The sequence below is a fragment of the Gymnodraco acuticeps genome, unplaced genomic scaffold, assembly GCF_902827175.1.
Source record: "Gymnodraco acuticeps unplaced genomic scaffold, fGymAcu1.1, whole genome shotgun sequence".
NCBI classification, from domain to species: Eukaryota; Metazoa; Chordata; class Actinopteri; order Perciformes; family Bathydraconidae; genus Gymnodraco; species Gymnodraco acuticeps.
In genome coordinates this window covers 1,980,269-1,998,890 of record NW_022990583.1, presented here as the reverse complement: position 1 = coordinate 1,998,890, position 18,622 = coordinate 1,980,269, and the positions used below count along the sequence as shown (strand labels likewise).

The window sequence follows — 18,622 nt, the reverse complement described above, 5'->3', positions numbered from 1 at the left end:
ATCTGTGCTTTTCCTGCTGTGAAATCTAAACTTGTCTGTTAAACTGCTTTCAATGTGTCTTTTATTGAAAGGAATACAACACAATACTCAATGAAACTCATGCTCATTATTAAATAACTCATTTCTTTATTACTCATAAAATATACAGCAATCTCAGTACTGAAAGAATTCATTGGAGAGTTGAATTCACAGTTATAATTTCTATATACATGCTAGATTCATCCCTCTTCGAGAAAAAGCAAGGAAAAGAGGAAAAACACCTGTTCCTTTCTAAAGAAGCTAGCAAATGTATTGTACATATTTCCAGTTAAAAGGATTTTTAAACAGGAAAACAGACATAAATGGGGAGATCTGAAAGATGGTTGAATCGAGTGGTTTCTTTTTTTTAAGTTAAAGCAAGCAAAACCTGTCAACAAACATTGACTAATATAAGAGCAAATTCATTCAAACAAGAAAATCAAACGCTGTCCTATCATTGGTTTTACAGTGTTTCTTCTCACAATGCTGAGCCTCAGATACCTCAGTAGTGATTCTTCGAAATGTTTCATTACCTACCTAGTGTGCATCACTGTACTTTCACAGCTGCCTCAACAAACTCACCTTTTCTCAGTAACTAATGAAGGCACGAAATGAACACATAAATAGGAACTGAAATTACACAAATAATTTATTCTTGAAAGACTAAACCGCAATGGACAGGTCAATATACAAAGGTATGGTTGATCAACTTAAAAAGAAGCTGGTGCACATATCAAATGTTTTTAAGGTCAGTAAATCAGACTTGTTTTCTTCCTAGAGGATAAGGAGTTTAAGACATGGACATGGGTATATTAAAATGTTGATCTAAAAAAAAAAAAAATGATTTTCCACGCCTGTATGACTTACAGACTTGAAGGACAAGTGCATTCTGACGGATGTAGTGTGCAGACATCAACCTTCTCCATCGCATCAAGAAATCCCCAAAATGAAAACTGTCATCATCACCCCCCCGCCAACCAATAAAACCAAGATTTCACAATCTCATTTACACAGTCGAAACTTGGTTAAAATGCATCCATGTCTTTTGGTCCCTGTCAGTTTAGCTCTTGGAGAAGTGCTACCATTCCTCTTCAGCATGTTATTGCCGTACAAAAGTCGCTGTCCGCCCAACAAGTACGTACAGTTTTAGCACTCAAGAAGTCAGTGTTGGTAAAGCAGCGGTCACTGAGGTCCAGTATCAGCTGAAGGACACCTGGTGCTGCATGAGGTCGGGATGAGTGTGGGCCAGCCTGCTGCACCTCCTCCCTCTCTTGTTGGGTGGGGGGCTCTTAAGGCTCCTGTGGGGGCTTTTTCTTTCTACTTCTGCCCTCCCAAGCTGGCGGTGGGTGATTTTTTTAAGACACAGTGTGTGTGTTTATGCATTTATCGCTTCCTCCTGTCCCTCAGTACGTCTCTGAGTCCGAGTCATTGAGCTCTTCTTCCTTATAGGGACCGTCTTGATGGCCGATGTTGTTGAAGCTGCAGTAGGAGCTGTGCTCGTCGCGCAGCGTGGGCAGACTGTCGAAGGTGATGCTCTTGGAGGGGCTGGTGGTGTAGTGGTTAATGGCACTGAAAGGGAGGGTGGGGGCCGGGGCGCAGGGGGACACAGGCATCATGGTGGCCAGGATGAGGGCTAGGCAGTCTGCCACATCTTTGTTGGGGGCACAAGCCAAGGCGGGTGTGTAACCTGCGAAACAATGACAGTGTCACATACATTATCTAACAGGAAGACACAGTTTCTAGAATTGGTGTTACATCTGTTAAATTATTTATCGGGATTTCCCGATTTAATTACGTAAAATCATGAATTTGAACATTTCTATGAGGCTGATCTTGAAAATCAGTATAATACCTGACTCAGTATGTTTTAACTGCTTGTTATTACCCAAACTTGATAATAAAAGCAGCACCATAGACATTTGTAAGGGCTTTTTTGCTCTGGGTAAGCAATCATTTCTGATCCTGCTGTGTCTATTAGTGTTTATGTTTAGGTGCAAGTTCCTGATGTAATGTGAAAAACCAGATATGAAAGGTGATGGCATCGATAAAGAGAAATATTGTGAATTTACCGTTTTCATCGACTGCAAGTACACTGGCTCCCTTTGCAAGAAGCTCTTGGACCACCACAGTTAAACCATTTCTTGCAGCCACGTGTAGAGGCCTAACAAAAGAAAAAGGATTTAACATATATGTGCTGATGATAGGAAAGTCAATATTTTACGATTGGAATCTGCATTAATAACACCACGAGTGAAATCCAATGCTCAGATGCAGAAGAGACAAGACACTAAAGCAACACAAGTGATACGTACGTCTGTAAGGCGGCGTTAGTAGCATTTATGAGGTTTCGGTCTGTAATCTTCTCCAATATCAACAAGGCACTGGTTTCATGTCCCTGTAGAAAACAGTAACATCATGGTAAATATAAAAAACAAACCACATCGGATAATGGTGCTGTAAATAAAATGTTACAATGGTAATTCAACACTTGGGTGCAGAAACATGCAGCATATTTGCTGTTGGAGAATGTAGGAACAGTGCCACCATATGGCAATACGAACCTTACTGCAGGCGAGATGAAGTGCAGTGTTCTTCACAGCATCCTGCAGAGTGAGATCTGCTTTCGCACTGCTCACCAGCAGCTCTATAAGTGAAATATGGAAGCAAATTGAAGGTACACAATACAGCATTGATTTTTACACCTGACAGTTGATTTCCATTCAAGGCGTTAAGGTAGAGAAGCATTCATACCGACAGCGTTGGCCTGGTCATTTTCAGCCGCCATCATGAGCGGGGTCTTCCCTACAGCATCCACACTGTTGACCTGAGAGTTGTGGCTCAGCAGCAGCTGGAGACACTCTACATGGTCAGTGAAGGCTGCTGCATGTAGTGGGGTCCTGCAACAATAACATCAGAACAAGGGTACGGTTTTTATCAGAGCCATCCTATTTATGAGCTGAATTTTAAATAAAGTTGAGTCAGTTGTACTTGTCTTTATATGAATGTGTATATACCTGTCTTTACTGTCTTTGGCATTGACAATGGCAGGGCCCAGAGTGTCTATCAGCATCTCAGCAGCCCCTTCGTTGTCATGGATTCTAAAGAGAGAGGAAAGGAGCACAATTACTTCATCCGTTGGAGGTTATGTCTTTGCATGCACCGATCAAAAAAGAAGAAGACGGCTCAAGAGCTTACACAGCGCAGTGGAGGGGGCTGAAAGAGCTGCCTTCAGCCTTGTGAAAAACCTCTTGCTCCAGCAAAACCTCCACACACGTATCGTGACCTGCACACAAGAAAACATTAACCACATCAGCCTTTATCACAAGGTGCTTACATCAGGGCTCTCTTGAAACATTTGTCCTCATCAACATGTGTGAGAATTGAGCCTCGAGTGCAGTAAGACATTGCATGAAAAACGACATGAAGACCAAACATGAAAAATGTATGTTGTCATCGTCAAGTGCTTCTTTTTACCAATTTGTTTCTTTTTGAAAAAAGGCATACATTGCTAAATATACATATTCATAACTGTATTGAATGTTTTCCATGGAGGATTTCAAACCCCTCATCTCTGTACCATTGTAGCAGGCCCAGTGCAGTGGGGTGTAGCCTTGGTTGTCTGTTAAGACAGGGAGTGTTTCCACTGATTGGGCAGCATGCAGCAGGCCTCCCAGTACCCCAATGTGTCCACACGCCGCTGCCAGGTGGACCGGTGTGCGCCCTTTACAGTCTCGCACCAGGAAACTGGCGTTGTGCTGAAGCAAGGCCTCCACACTTTCTTCATGACCGGTCACCGCCTGTGGACAGAGAACAGTACGCCTTAGTGGGGTTACCGTTGACTCTTCATATCCTGTATGGTACTGCATTTCACATAGTTTGATTACATTACGTGTTATTTGTTAGACACTTTTATCCAAAGCGACTTACATACGAGAGAGCTGACAACATGTTAAGATTTCATTTCTTGCAAAGACAAAAAGGCAGGCACAGTTTCAAACATATAAACAATCATAGTGAGAAAGAATGCTAAGTAGAAAAACACAAAAAACGTCACCAAACTTAAAAGTCTCCTATTATACTATTATACTAGGTCTCAGATATATCAAAATATATTAAAAACCTGTCGATGAAGTGTCTCTTTCTCTTGCGGGTTTACCACAAGGTGAGTACCTTTTTACATCCTGCTTCTTTACACATACTCTCTCCAGCACAGGTTAGCTCTGAGTGTTAGCGATGCTTGCTAATGTAAACAAAGACCATATTACGTCCAAAACACGTCGTGCATTATTTCTGATAGCAACGTTTCTGATAGGGCTGTGGGTGTATAGCCAGTCCACATTTCCGATATTACGTCACATCGGCAGCAAATCTGGATCAGCTCCGTTGCAGCCCCGTTTTTAGAGATTTGGGTACGGAGGAAAAGAGAGAGTGTTTTGTTTTCTGACACTTTGTGAGTTCCCTGACAAACCGGGGACACGTATTTATGTATAAAAGACATCAAAAAGTGCATTTTGCATTATAGGAGACCTTTAAATCATAGAAGCGTTTAAAACAAACTGTGTATGTAAGAATGGTAAGATGTTCTTACTCCTCTATGCAGGGCTGTCCTGCCCCACTTATCTTTGGCTTCTACCTTGGCTCCCTTGTTTAGTAGAGAATAGACACAATCTGTGTGTCCACTCAGCACTGACAGCATCAAGGGGGTTCTGAGAGAGAACAGAGAAAAAATGTCAGCAATTAGTTTCTAACACTGGTGGAAAAAACGAAGATCACAGACGAAACGTTCACTTACTGTCCATTCCCATCTTGAATATCTACTGCACTTTGAAGATCAGCATTTCCAATCAGCAAACGCAAACATTCTGAATGACCATTCGTAGCTGCGGGGAAAGACAGACACAGTCCATTAGTAAAGTCATAATAATGATGAACTTTATTTATAAGGCAACTTTAAAAACAAAAGATTCAAGATTCAAAGGTTTTAATGTCACATGTCCAACGATGCAACATACTAAAATACAACAATTCAAATAAAACATTGTGCAAGAAGTCTATAGACAGAAACAGAAAGTAACATTTATGGGCTTTACAAATAAAAACAAATGAACAAAACACATTACCGCAGCAAATAAGAGTGAATAATTACCCTATGTATTATTTTATACTGCATATCTGAAAGTTGTTGACAAACTCATTCAGTCAGCCACTCCTAGTCCTTACCTGCTGCGTGGATGGGGGTTCGCTTCAAGGTGAAGTCTTTGACCAGGATGGAGGCTCCCTGGTTGATGAGGACGTCCACGCACTCCACATGGCCCTTGAAGGCAGCCAGGTCTAGGGGGGTGCGCCCTTGGCTGTTTCTCACATCCAGATCCAGCAGAGACTGCACCAGAACCTCCATGGCATGGTGGTGACCGTGGTATGCCTAAAAGACGAATTCGCCGTAAACAAGTTAACATGAATAATATGAGATTAAGGATAAAGCCATAATAAGGACAATAAGGAAGATCCACTCACAGCAAGGTGCAGAGGGCTGATTGGTGCTCTGACATCGGAGTCGTTCAAGATGTCTGTCCCTGAGGTTTCCATTAGCTGAACAAACCAGGTACACAAGTTAGAACAAACTCCACATATAATCATCTAGCTGTACAAATAATGGTACTATAGATATGCATGGCACTTTGGCCTGTTCTGAAGGAGAACGTAAGATAATACATCTGCACACTATACTGATAGCTCCAAGCAAAATCTATATTTCTATCTAACAGAGATCTTCGTCAGACAGTGAGTTACTCACTGCTACATGAGCAGTTTGAGTTTCTCCTTCCTTTAATATCCATGAACAATTTATGTTCTGTATATCTGTACATTATATACCATCAAATGTATATACAGTATGCTACTGTAGTATTTTGGACATTTTCTAATATGATATTTTCTATTGTTTATATTTATTTATTTTTTATATATTTTTCATTTTCAGTTTAATTGTTATCTATCTAGACATTCATCCATCCATCTATCTATCTATCTATCTATCTATCCATCCATCCATCCATCCATCCATCTATCTATCCATCCATCTATCTATCTATCCATCTATCTATCTATCCATCTATCCATCCATCCATCCATCTATCTATCTATCTATCCATCCATCTATCCATCCATCATCTATCTATCTATCTATCCATCCATCTATCCATCCATCCATCTATCTATCCATCTTACATAACCATCACAAAGCAGAACAGAATACATACGAGTACAACTATACAAATGTAACTCACCACATCTAGAGGTGTTTCACTTGCAATCTGTGACAAAGAGAGATACAAGGAGCAAAGCATTAAACATTATTACAATATAGCAACACAGAATTAGGCGCTGGTTGTTATGCATGGTGCTCTCTGGAGGGAAGTTCTCACCAGCTCCAGACAGAGGCGGTGTCCATATGCCGAGGCGTAGTGCACAGCATTGTAGCCCTGATTGTCCCGGATCCCTGGATTTGCATCATTTCGCAGTAAATACTCCAGGCACCTGCAGACACAACAGAGAGGCTGTAGTCAAGGAAGCAACATCCTCTTTCAAGTCTTCAACTGTTACTCAGCAGCCAAAAAAAAAAACATAAACTTGACACGCCTCCCACACAGACACCCGTATTACTTACTTTCCATCTGTGTCAGAGGCAGCGGCGTAGTGCAGAGGAGAGCACCCCCGCTCGTCTAGGTCATTGACGCTGGCCCCAGAGCCCACCAGAGCAAACAGGCACTGGTAGTTACAGTTGGCAGCAGCGTAGTGCAGAGGGGTCCTGGAAAAGCAAACAAAGCTCAGTTCCCTCTTCAAATTTGACCGAGGAACGATGAGCATTCAAACTCTTTGTGCAAAACTATAATAATAATAATACTACAAACCTGCCAAAGCTGTCCTTTCTGTTGAAGTCTGCCCCCGTGTTGAGGAGAAGATTGAGACATTCCAGGTTTCTGAGGGGTGAGAGAGGTTCACAAGGTGATGATTTTGTTACAGAACAAGAAGAAGATGGACCAAGTCATGGAACTACATCTTAACACTTACATATAATATTAAAAACAATATTCATTTGTCTTGTGCTCACCCCCCAGCAGCAGCAGCATGTAAACAGGTCCTTCCAAAGTCATCAGGAGTATCAATATCAAACCCTGCAGAAGAGTAAAAGCATTATAAAAGAAAGATTCGGCATATGAGGTTGAACGGTACAGATGTTGCACAGTTCTTCAATACTTGAAAACACAAATCATTTCAAGAGCCTTGCGTCATTTGTCACTGAATGCATAAAGTGTTGCTCACCTGAAGACAGCAGCTTCCGGCAGCAGTCAGAGAATCCACTGAGAGCGGCCAGGTGCAGAGGGAACATACCGTGAACCCCTCGCCTGAAAAAGACACCCATGTTAATTTGTTCAGCATCAACTGAAAAATCAATGCTGCTGAAGTAAGAGCAGGAAAGCGCCTATTAATAGTACAGAATAATCTATACAAGTTACACAACAGACATTACATCTATGCTTTGGAAAGATGCACCACTGTAGGATGTGTGAAGTTGCTGATAAAGGGCTCACTTACTTGGCAGTGTCAGCTCTGTTGGTGATAAGGGTGTTGATGAGGAGCTCGTGCCCGTATCGAGCTGCAATGTGCAGTGGTGTGTTTCCTTTCTTATCTTCACAGTCAATCTCAGCACCTTCAGAAATAAAAGAGAGGAAAGTAAGCACACAGCCGGAGTTTCGCTGGGAGGCAGGTTGGGCCTTCAGTCCAGCGTGAGAAATAAAGCCAGCGAGGCAGATCTTTCTTTTTTAGTAGAGCTTACCATTCTCAATGATTGCTTGAGACCTAGAAAACCTCCCGTGGATGGCCGTCATGTGGAGGGGGGTCTTACCATCTTTGCTCTGGAGAGAAATACAAATATGTCAATATCACAACATAATAATAATACACTTTATGTATATAGCACCTTTCATGCTCGTCGCAGCCCAAAGTGCTTTATGACAGAAAATGACAATAACAAGTGAGGAACATAATTAAAAACAAGGTATAAAAAAACCAGAAAGATTTATATTACTAAACCATAAAACATGAACAGTGATACTACTAAAACATTACTATTGCCCCAAATTATAAGCCAATTAAAAAGATAGGTCCTTAATTTACTTTTAGAAATGTGCTATTCCCCTACAAAACATAGGATTTAACAAGTAGCCTACTGGAAGTAAAAAAAACACTGAAATGATGGCCTTTAAAAAAAAAAAGGCAAAGTAAAATAGCAATAACACTAACACAAACACTTGGTTTCAAACACAAGCAACAAGTGGGGCGAGGCAACTCAACTCTTAACCACACATTCTCAGGTTTTGTGTTTACTGTTACAAGTAACATTGGTAACATCATTGCAACTACTGATCTGTATATGGGAGAGGAGTGCCTGTTATTAAGTATCAGCATTCCCAGAGGCCTGTACGACGAAGCCGGATTTTTGCTTAGCGAGCTAACTTCAGGGAAAACTCTGGGTTTCCGGTCCTACGACGCTGGTTCACTTTTTAGCAGGCTAGATCTCCATGGTAACTTATGCTGGGCGGCTAACCTGGGGCCTATACTACGAATCAGGATTTTCGTTTAGCAAGCTAACTTCAGGGATTTCCGGTCCTACGAAGCTGGTTCACTTTTTAGCGGGCTAGATAACTTATGCTGAGTGGCTAGCCTGCTCCGGAGCAGGATAGGTTCCAGGATAAGAGATCAACTCAGTGAAAGCACCGCCTGCTGACCAATCAGAGCTCAGTGTGTGGAGGAAATACAGTTTAAACTGCCGTTACAGGAAAGACGGCCGGCCAAAATCACCGACTGTGTGAACGTGAAAATGAATAGAATATCACCTTCCATCTTCAGAGCAATCTGACTATTATAACTATTATACTATTATGTTAAGAAAGCTTAATTAAATATCTGCCACAACATAAGTAACCGGATCAAAGTAACATTACGTTGCCTACAGTCCGCGGCACTATGAGTGCAGACGTCGATGTGTCCCATTATCATTCATATCACATCATAATGTATCATATATTTCCTTATCTGAGTCAGCTTATTGAGCCGTATCTGGCCGTGCAACACTCACAGTGTCACATACTGTATGCAGACGTATTATTTTAAGCAACACATTAAGTTGACGAAACACTCGAGTCAAATGTAATTAAAGTCAGATCGTGTTTTAGACGGGGCAGTGATATCATAAACCTGTTAATGTACGCATTCAAACACTTTTTCTTTTGCCAGCTGTATTCACCTTGCAGGTGCAGACTATGTGGCTTTTATCCTGGATAAAGTGTTTAAGTCATGGATGTTTAAAGTTTAACTTCTTCATATTTGACTAATATTATAGTGACTTTTCATTCAGGAAGTATGACGCTGCGCTGTCAGTACGCTTCTCCATGTTTGTGATTGGTCGAATGCTCCAGATACCACCCATTTTATGTGAACGCGCACCTAACTAGATAGGACACGGCTGGCTTGAGCGATCGAGTTGATAGCCAGCGTCGTAGGACAGTTTAGCGAGAGCGGGTTTGTTTTGGATTAAGTCAACCGGATAACTCAAAACATATCCAGGATAGGTTGAACTAGATTCGTAGTATAGGCCCGTGGTCCGGAGCAGGTTAGGTTCCAGCATAAGAGATCAACTCAGTGAAAGCACCGCCTGCTGACCAATCAGAGCTCAGTGTGCAGAGTTTAAAGCTATCAAGTCATATTACAGGAGAAAGGAAATACAGTTTAAACTGCCGTTGCAGGAAAGAGGGCCGGCAAAAATCACCGACTGTGTGAACGTGAACATTAATAGAATATCACCTCCCATCTTCAGAGCAATCTGACTATTATAACATTAGCGTTGCAGACGTCGATGTGTCCCATTATCATTCATATCACATCATATTAGGGCTGTACCCGAATATCCGATCGTTGCAGTACTATTCGGGTTTCAATTTCGTTATTCGGATATTCGTTTTGTATTGAAATCTCCAATATCAACGTAAGAGCTTGTGCCTCTTTGGGGGGGTGCCAACACTTAACCATAAACGTTATCGTTTACTTTCTCCGTCTTTATATGTAGATATTACTTTTCTCCGTTAATCTCCGTCACGTTGTTTCCATAGCAACAACAACTTCCTGTCAACAGCGCTAACTCTCCTTCAAAATAAAAGCATGTTCATAAATAGGAAGCCAAGCCAAATTACACTTAAGACATATACAACTGCAACGAAAGTAACAAACACAATGCGATATCCTTTTCAATTTCATAGAACACAAATTGGGTTGTATACATTAACAAATAACTATAAAACAACAATACTGTAGAATAACAAAATGAATGCCGTGAATACACCGAAATACACGTGTTGAAGTGGTTCGCTGCTGCCATAGTGCCCAAGACCAGGCTAAAAACCAGAGGGCACCGAGCCTTCGCAGCTGCTGGCCCCAGGCTCTGGAACACTCTGCCCCTCCATGTGAGGTCGGCCCAGTCCCTAGGGGTTTTTAAATCGACACTTAAGACTCACTTCTTCTTTCTGGCCTTCTAGTCAGAGCGGAGCACGACTCCTGACATTTCCCTGTGTGTGATTTTTATTTATTTTTGCTGTTGTAATTTATTGTCTTCTGTTTGCTATATGCATGTACAGCACTTTGGCTCGACCAAAAATCGTTTTAAAAATGTGCTATATAAATAAAACTTGATTTGATAACTAGATAGGGCAAAGCTGGCTTGCGTTAACGAGTTGATAACCAGCGTCGTAGGACCGTTTAGCGAGAGCGCGTTTGTTTTGGATTAGGTAAACCGGGTAACTTAAACATATCCAGGTTAGGTTGAACCGGCTTCGTAGTACAGGCCTCAGGTCACATCTTCTTTAAAGGTATGAGTGCTGAAATATCAAGAGGCAAAACTGTGTTTTTCTTTTTACCTTGATGTTGACATCAGCCCCATTGCACACTAGGAGCTCCAGACAGAGCGCCCCGTGGCGTGAAGCGGCGGTGAAATGAAGCGGTGTGAAGCCCTTTTCGTTCACGTGGTTGACGTTAGCGGTGCACTCAATGAGCTCGTTCACCACCACATCCTGCCCGTTGTAGCAGGCCACGTGCAGGGGCGTGTTGCCATAAGCATTGGGCTCATTGATCTAGACGCAAAGATAAGACAGAGAGTTATCATGACATCCCTGTTTCTCACCAACACACAGTTTGTACACAGAATATTAAAATCCTAGTCATTATCTAAGACAGTGCACAGTGCCAGGTTATGTTATTACATGAATTCTCTCCCGATCAGATCTATCAGTGTCTGCAGAGTATAGAACAAGCTGGTGGGTGGAACTTACATCCACCCCCAAGTCCAGGAGGTATTTAACAACGCTGATCATTCCACTGGAGGCTGCTGCATGTAGAGGGGTGTAGGATTTCTTATCTTTGCAGGCCACCTCGGCTCCATGAGATGACAACAGCTTTACCACCTCTATGTGTCCTGAGGATAAAGAGAGCATGATTTCATACCATGAATATGCTGTCAAGATATTACTCATTCATTTGTGTTCATTTAAAAAACCTTTTAATAATTCTTGACTTGTATTGACCACAAGATGAGGTGAACTCGTCACATTACATAGAGATGTAATAATGCCAGTGGATGATTTATTACCCATGTATGCTGCCCAGTGGATTGCACGGCGGTCCCTCTTGTCAAAGGCATTGATGTTTGCTCCTCTAGAGAGCAGGAGCCTCACCATCTAAAAGCAGGAACAGAGAAGGGAAAAAAAGCAGTCAGGGAAAATGTCAAGGGAAGTTACAACCTGACCACTTCTGATTCAGCTGCCTTTCAGTTAGTGCACCAACACATAACCATGGTGTACACATTGTGCGTAATGCCTTAATACTCTGCTCTACACCACAAACATGCCTAAAGTTGACTTTGATTTAAACTAATCTCAGGAGTTTCCACAAGGCTATAAAGCGTTGTTTAAATTGCTGAGCAAACAGAGGTTGAAAGACCTGAGGAAGTCAGTAGGAATGAAACTGATAACTTACGCAGTGTACCTATGTCGAACACCGCACATAGGCTTTAATCAATGTACATGGACTATAACTTATATGCATTTGATTTGCATACACAGCAACACTTAGATATGACCTCTCTATTTCTAAGATACATAATTTGCACAAGATTATATTACTGCAATCATTTGCATGTAGGCACGTGATTGGACAAGCACCGACTCTGCATGCCGAGTCCTTGAACGTGACCAAAAGTCATGACTGACGGACCACTATGTCAGTATGCATCGATTAGGGAAAGAAGATTATGGTGTAAACATGCTTTATTTTCACAACAAACTATGACTGGTTCATTTATAAGCAGCTCAATGGTTTGAGGAGCTGTGGCTTCTCCCTCTTCAGACTTTATCATGGTGTTTGAAATTGTGCATGACTCCCAAATATGAAGGCTGATCACCATCACCTCTCACTCTCCATACAACAAAAGCTCAGTTTAGTAATTTGTTTAAAATTAAAAGTAAGAATAGGCCACAGCGTATGCCAAATGCCATGGGTACAAATACAAACAACCAACTCTGAAAGCAAGAGGAACAACCTACTCTACGTTTGTCAACCTGTTGTGTAATTTCTAAAATAAATACAAATAATTTGTTGTGGTTATGACAGCTATGGCTACTGACATAGCTGCTAACTGTAGGTAGCCAACATAGCTAAATGTGGATGTTGATTGGTTTACTTCCCCCTTTTTAAACGAACAAAAATGCAGCCGTTGTTCATTTGTTTGGTATTGCAATACCCATTGTGTTTACACATTTATGAGGCAAGCACTTCCTGTCAGTAAGAGACGAAGATCAGGAGCTTATAATAACAGCCAGGCAAACCCACCTGCTATCAAGCCTGCTGTGTCAATATGAACAGCACTTAAGTGCTTATGCTTTTATAACAAAACAAAGACAAATCAGACAGTGCAGCCAAATAGTCAACACAGACCCTTTAAAGTTACATGTCCTGTTTTGTATAGCAAGTGGTATTCAAATGTGCTTCCATTTCCATCCATTACGGTACAACGAAATCAATACTCAAGGCATTAAAGCCTGTCAGAAGAGCTCACAGCTGAATCAAACAAGATGTAGGCTTAATTTACCTCCAGATGCCCGCTGAAGGCTGCATGGTGCAGCGCACTCCGGCCGGCTCTATCGGACACATTCACATTGCTGAGCAGTGGGACGAGGGCTTCGGCGCAGCGGACAGCTTTGTTTGCTGCGGCGATGTGAAGCGGCGTTTGCCAATTCTTGTCTCGGGCGTTTACGTCTGCAGAGTGTTTCAGCAAGACCTGAACAGCCTCCTGCAAGAAGTCATCACATGTAGGTTAAGGTTCCACACGGTTTAGAATTTAAAAATGTTGCGCGACATTTGTGTGTTTTGCATACTCGGAGGAACATTCACATACCTCACTGCAGGAGGCCACGGCCCGGTGCAGAGGAGTGAGCCACTTGTTATCTTTGGCATTTACTCTGGCACCTACAAGTCAGATGACACAGGCCGTTAGACTGTTTAAGGTCATACAGTTACATGCCATCCAGTGCAACATTTCAACAGAATGCCTTATTGATTTTTATGAAGGGCAGTTTCCTAATATCTCTGTTGGCAAAAACCTTAGCAAAAGAGCAGACTGCAAAGTGTGTAGGTTGAATGCAGATGCACCATCTGGCTACATAAGCCTTTGAAACATATCCTTATGCTCTACGAAAAGCTAACATCAGCATATTTTACCACTCCCTTCAATACCCAGAATAGAGAAATCAGTATGTTAAGCCTATGTACGGCAATGAGATGAAAGGGGATGATAACTTGGCCAAAAGGGATTTACAAGGGTTTAAACTTCAGGAAGAAATATACTTCTCACATTGGTATAATTATTTTAGCCAGAAATCTTTTAATAAACAAATCAACAGCTAAGCCATTTCCTAGATAATCCCTACTGATACCTGATGAGCACTTATCATTTATATATTGTAACATTAAACCTATATTTGGTTTTGAACTATTCTGCTTTCAGATACAATGCAGGCAATCTGACATCAATGTCGAGAATAAAATGTTCCGATTTCTGAAAGCTCAATTTCTAAATGCTCCACACTATAAAAATGACAGAAATCCATATGATGGTATTTCATTTCAGTACATGAATCCTCTTTTGAAAAACATACCTGAAAGAATCAGCAGCTCTATAATCTCTGCATCTCCGAGGTAAGCAGCAGCGTGCAACGGAGTTCGCTTCTCATTGTCCTGTAATAAATGAACACAAAGACGTTTACTGGAAATAAATAGAAACCAGTCTAAATGTGTACCTCTACTCTACTCTATAAATGTTAATTTGGTTGTGATCTGTCTTGCATTACAATTCTTAAACTACATATACACTTCTAGAAATGAGAGATAACTGTTCACATGTTGACAGAACCAGTTAAACACAAATTCATTCACTCTAAAGCCTTGCAGTGAAACCTCCTCCAGTACAAACCTGCTTTATTTGGAAACAAACAGCCCAGCTAAAGCAAGAATGGAGAGGAAGTGCAATGAAATAAGCTTAGTCAGATCATGCAGTAATAATTGTAAAAACAAACCTAATTGCTTTTTTTTGTAGTAAAAACGACTAACTGATAGAGTTCTATGAGGGCATTCAAGGACAATTATAAATGGCAACTTTTAAGTTCTGTGTTGGAGGGAAGTTTTTAAAATCAGAAAAGGGTAATGAAATGCGGAAATGAGCGTGACTTAATGAGATTACCTGAGCATTCACATCCTCTTTCTTGAATATCAGTGAGCGTACTTCATCTGGGTCCACATTGAAAATAGCTTTCAGCAAAGCAGGCTGTAAAAGAAAAAGAGACTGTGTTCAAATCAACTTATTCTCAAGACTTTTATGTCAGACATGCAACACTTTCAGTAAAACTTAATGCAAGCCTGTACGGGAAAACCGTGTTTCTCTGACTAGAAATGCCAACAGAATAGGTCAAACTTGAGAAAACAATAACCATTCAGAATGTAACCCTTAGAGAGACTGCAGGATCCTCGTCCTTAAGCACCACAATACACACAAAGCTTATTTGCTCCGAGTATACACAATCATGTTCAAGAGGCCATCGAAAACAAGTTAGGTTCATGTCAGGTCTGTACAGGCATTCAAATGTACATTTAACAAAACGATGACTCACTCCACAAACAGAGGATGATGGCGGCAGACTGTCAGGATTGATAGGACAAATGCTGAGCAGCCACTTTCTAATTCTGTTCGGTGTTTACAGTCTGCTGGCAAGCAAAACCACATCCATCCCATGGCACAGAGAGAAATATCCCTTTACTTGATTGAATACAAGTCCAGCATTGTGCTGCAAATGACTGACGTGCTGATCAGTTCACTTTTTGTGAAGACAGAAACATGACTTTCTACATCTTTAACGGAAACAGAGTTAAATAGGAAAAACCCACCCAGCTGATCTGAAAACGGTTTCAAAAGTTAAACACATTTTCATATCCATGTCTCAAAAACACATTTAAGATATGTAACTGAAAGACTTTTTATGATTTATTGCAGTAATTACCCATGTACAGATAGCTGAAGTTATATATTGTGACACTGTCGCAGCATTTTGCCAACATTTCCTGTTGAACAAGCTCACCTACACTACGTGTCGCTGAATAGTGAGTTCAAACTGACAACCGAATGCTCCAAAACCCAGATATCCACAACAACGGTCAGCATTATGACAACTTTTTTTAATTTGTATAAACCAGTGTGACATCTGTGAGTTGTCAAATTGATTTGGAAACACTGAAGGGATCAATGCCTGTATCAACCGTTTGAAAATGTGCTAATGTACAACAACGTCATGTTAATGAGATCTACAGGGCTTCACACTCCTGTCTGATCCACCATAACACCAGCAGACAGTCTTAGCATTAACAGAAGTCAAGACTTGTATATGACGACGATATTTTTCATACAATAATTTCCTTGTGCTGGATTTGCTTCTGCGTACAGTCAGAATGATGTAACACGCAGAGTCCATTCGTTCATTACAATTTCATCCCTCATTTAAGGCACCGGGCTGCTAGATAATTAGCTAAAGTGCAGCCATGTGGCTTATAAGAGTTACTGTACAAAAGACCTCTAGTTCATCTGGTATTGTTTGAGCTACATACTAGACAAACCTTATCAAATAGAACTAGCTGTCTCTGGACACAACTAGTCTTTCTAGTTGTGTCTAGAAAGACTAGTACTGCTTCCTTATATGTCTCAATGACTCACAATCACATTCATATCCTGTATCTTTTTTCTAAGCTATGTGAATGTCGAGCATTAAACCAAGTAGTCACCTTCGACAGACAGAACACAATTGAACCTTATGCAATACACTTTTCTACAGCAAGACAAATGCAACACTTAATATTTACTGTGAACAGGTATAGGTGTTGGCATGGGTAGAAAAAACGTCTCTGAAGTATATGAAAAGCAACAGGATAAGATAGTAAATCTGTTTGAGCGGAATAAAACATTTGAGCAGTTGAACTCATGCTCATTAAGTATTTAGAATAAGCAAGACAAAGCTTAGCATTACCGTCTAGGGACCAAGAAGTGTTGAGTCCTTTTTAATAACACAAAACAATCCTCTCATTCACTTGTTATAATTCCCATGAATATCTACAGGGTGTTATAGTGCAGTAGAGCTTAGAATTACGAGGATACATTCAGGGTAACAAACAGGCACTTGTTTCTTCTTGAAAATGCCTGTATATCCCCCCCAGTGAAAGGGAAGGACACATGTGCATTTTGACTTTTTCAGTTCTTGAGTCCAGCCCGATTGGTGTAAGAGATTTTCGATGCTTCTCTGGCTGCACGATTGTGCACCTCCTCTCCTCATACAAGCCAGCCTAGTTAATACCATCACCATGGAGACAGCTCTTTGGCAACTCCACCAGCTCACATGAGTCCAGGTACACGATCATTCACGCACGCGCACGCGCGCACACACACACGAATAGCATCCATGTCCAAAACACACAGCCCTTAAAAGGTAAGGGAATGCTATTCTTGTTTTCACAAGTAGGTGGCAAGTATTTAATATAGTTAGAGGAAGCATGTACTGTCACATTGCCAGTGACGTTGTACATTCAATACAACCATTACACAGCAGTTAACCTGCAGGTATAACATTCATACATTACATTTGAGTAAAAAACTAAAACAAATCACAAATACTTTCAAAACGATTCGAATATTAGCAGGGAGCTAAAGATGTGATCAAGGACATAACTTATGTAATTGATGTAAACCAGCTTTATAAATTAAACCATCACTAAACTGAGCAGGACACAACGCCTCGCACAGATCGCTACACCACACAGCAAAGTGGTGGTATTCAAACAAGATTAAACATTTGGTTAGGGAAATTGGTGCATAAAAGCTTCATCATTATCTAACCAATCTAATAGCTATCATAAAGCCACCCCAGCTGAGGTACAACACATGGATGTCACCAACGGCCAGTTGTCACAGTAACGTTACAATCAACAGATAGCGTTGGTTGTTATTGTACTCATCTCACACTACAGTAGTGGCTATTATTACTAGAGATTGAAAGCGAAATCTCAAAGGCTATTGTTGAATTGTTTAGTCACAGCATGCTAACAAGTCACTTCCCAGCTAAGTAGCATATCACGCAGGCTCTAGCTAAATACTGAGATAAAAACAGTATCATTAGCTTCAGCTCAACAACCATTTGAGCATGTGTTTCAATGATGTCTCTTGTTATCGCCAAACACTCCAAATGTGATTCACTTAGCACCACTGCACCTAACTTTAACCTCAGAAGGGATCATTTATCACCGAGGCTCACATGAAATGTTTAAGGAAATGCTTCTGTTAGCCTTAAGCCGGTGGACAAACTAGACTTACATTCTGCTGGCGAATGCTTGAAATCGGGGCAGCTAGCTAACATTAGCCAGCCAATAGTGGCTCAAACTTGGGTCAGCTTTTGACACAACGATCACTTACCTGGTCTCGAATTTTGAGAACCACCATATTTCTGGGATTTTAATTGTTCTCATGCAGATTCATAAAGGGATATTTGTCTCCTTGCGAATAGCAGTGTCTGATCTTGGTAGCTCTCCCGCTGGTCTGCTGGAGGCCTAGCGTGACGCTAGCTTAGCTCTCTTGCTAGCTTCCTAACCTGATGGCATGAAAGCACAGGAGTAGCGGAAACTCCATAGCGTTGCCCCCACCGTACTACGCCTCCCAACAAGATGCGAAACGATTGGTCAGACGCGCTGTGCCTGCTAGTAAGGCAGGTGGTGGTTGGTTGTTGCTAACATCGCTCTGTGACAGACGCACTGTGTTAAATATTACAATAACTGTCCACGCTCATGTCAAAAATAAATGATGATACTTTTTAACGAACGAGTAAAACAATTTAACATGCAATGCAAATCATTTACATGGTGGTACAACCATACTGCTCTCTTTTGAATGCATATATCGAGCTGTTCTGCC

General features: G+C 41.2%; 1 protein-coding gene across 1 annotated transcript; it reads right to left on the bottom strand.

The window, feature by feature from the left end:
- Positions 1-102: 102 nt before the first annotated feature.
- On the bottom strand, positions 103-18,372 carry ankrd28b (ankyrin repeat domain 28b). Its single transcript, XM_034228381.1, has 28 exons — positions 18,128-18,372; positions 14,861-14,944; positions 14,280-14,358; positions 13,520-13,590; positions 13,214-13,414; positions 11,717-11,804; positions 11,400-11,542; positions 10,989-11,201; positions 7,856-7,934; positions 7,615-7,729; positions 7,342-7,424; positions 7,130-7,193; positions 6,930-6,998; positions 6,686-6,826; positions 6,444-6,555; positions 6,306-6,332; positions 5,533-5,607; positions 5,239-5,440; positions 4,811-4,898; positions 4,607-4,724; positions 3,596-3,815; positions 3,214-3,301; positions 3,033-3,116; positions 2,770-2,915; positions 2,580-2,662; positions 2,331-2,413; positions 2,088-2,179; positions 103-1,705 (listed from the first exon to the last, which is right to left on the bottom strand). The coding sequence occupies exons 1-28, from the start codon at positions 18,152-18,154 to the stop codon at positions 1,422-1,424; spliced, it is 3,159 nt and encodes a 1,052-aa protein (XP_034084272.1). The 5' UTR covers positions 18,155-18,372; the 3' UTR covers positions 103-1,421.
- Positions 18,373-18,622: the final 250 nt, after the last annotated feature.

Excerpts from the sequence above, each read along its gene's own strand:
- ankrd28b (XM_034228381.1), bottom strand. The coding sequence starts at position 18,154 with ATGGTGGTTCTCAAAATTCGAGACCAG. Across the intron at positions 13,591-14,279 it reads AGAGCTGCTGATTCTTTCAG|GTGCCAGAGTAAATGCCAAA; the intron begins GTATGTTTTTCA and ends TCTGACTTGTAG. Across the intron at positions 13,415-13,519 it reads CCGTGGCCTCCTGCAGTGAG|GAGGCTGTTCAGGTCTTGCT; the intron begins GTATGTGAATGT and ends GACTTCTTGCAG.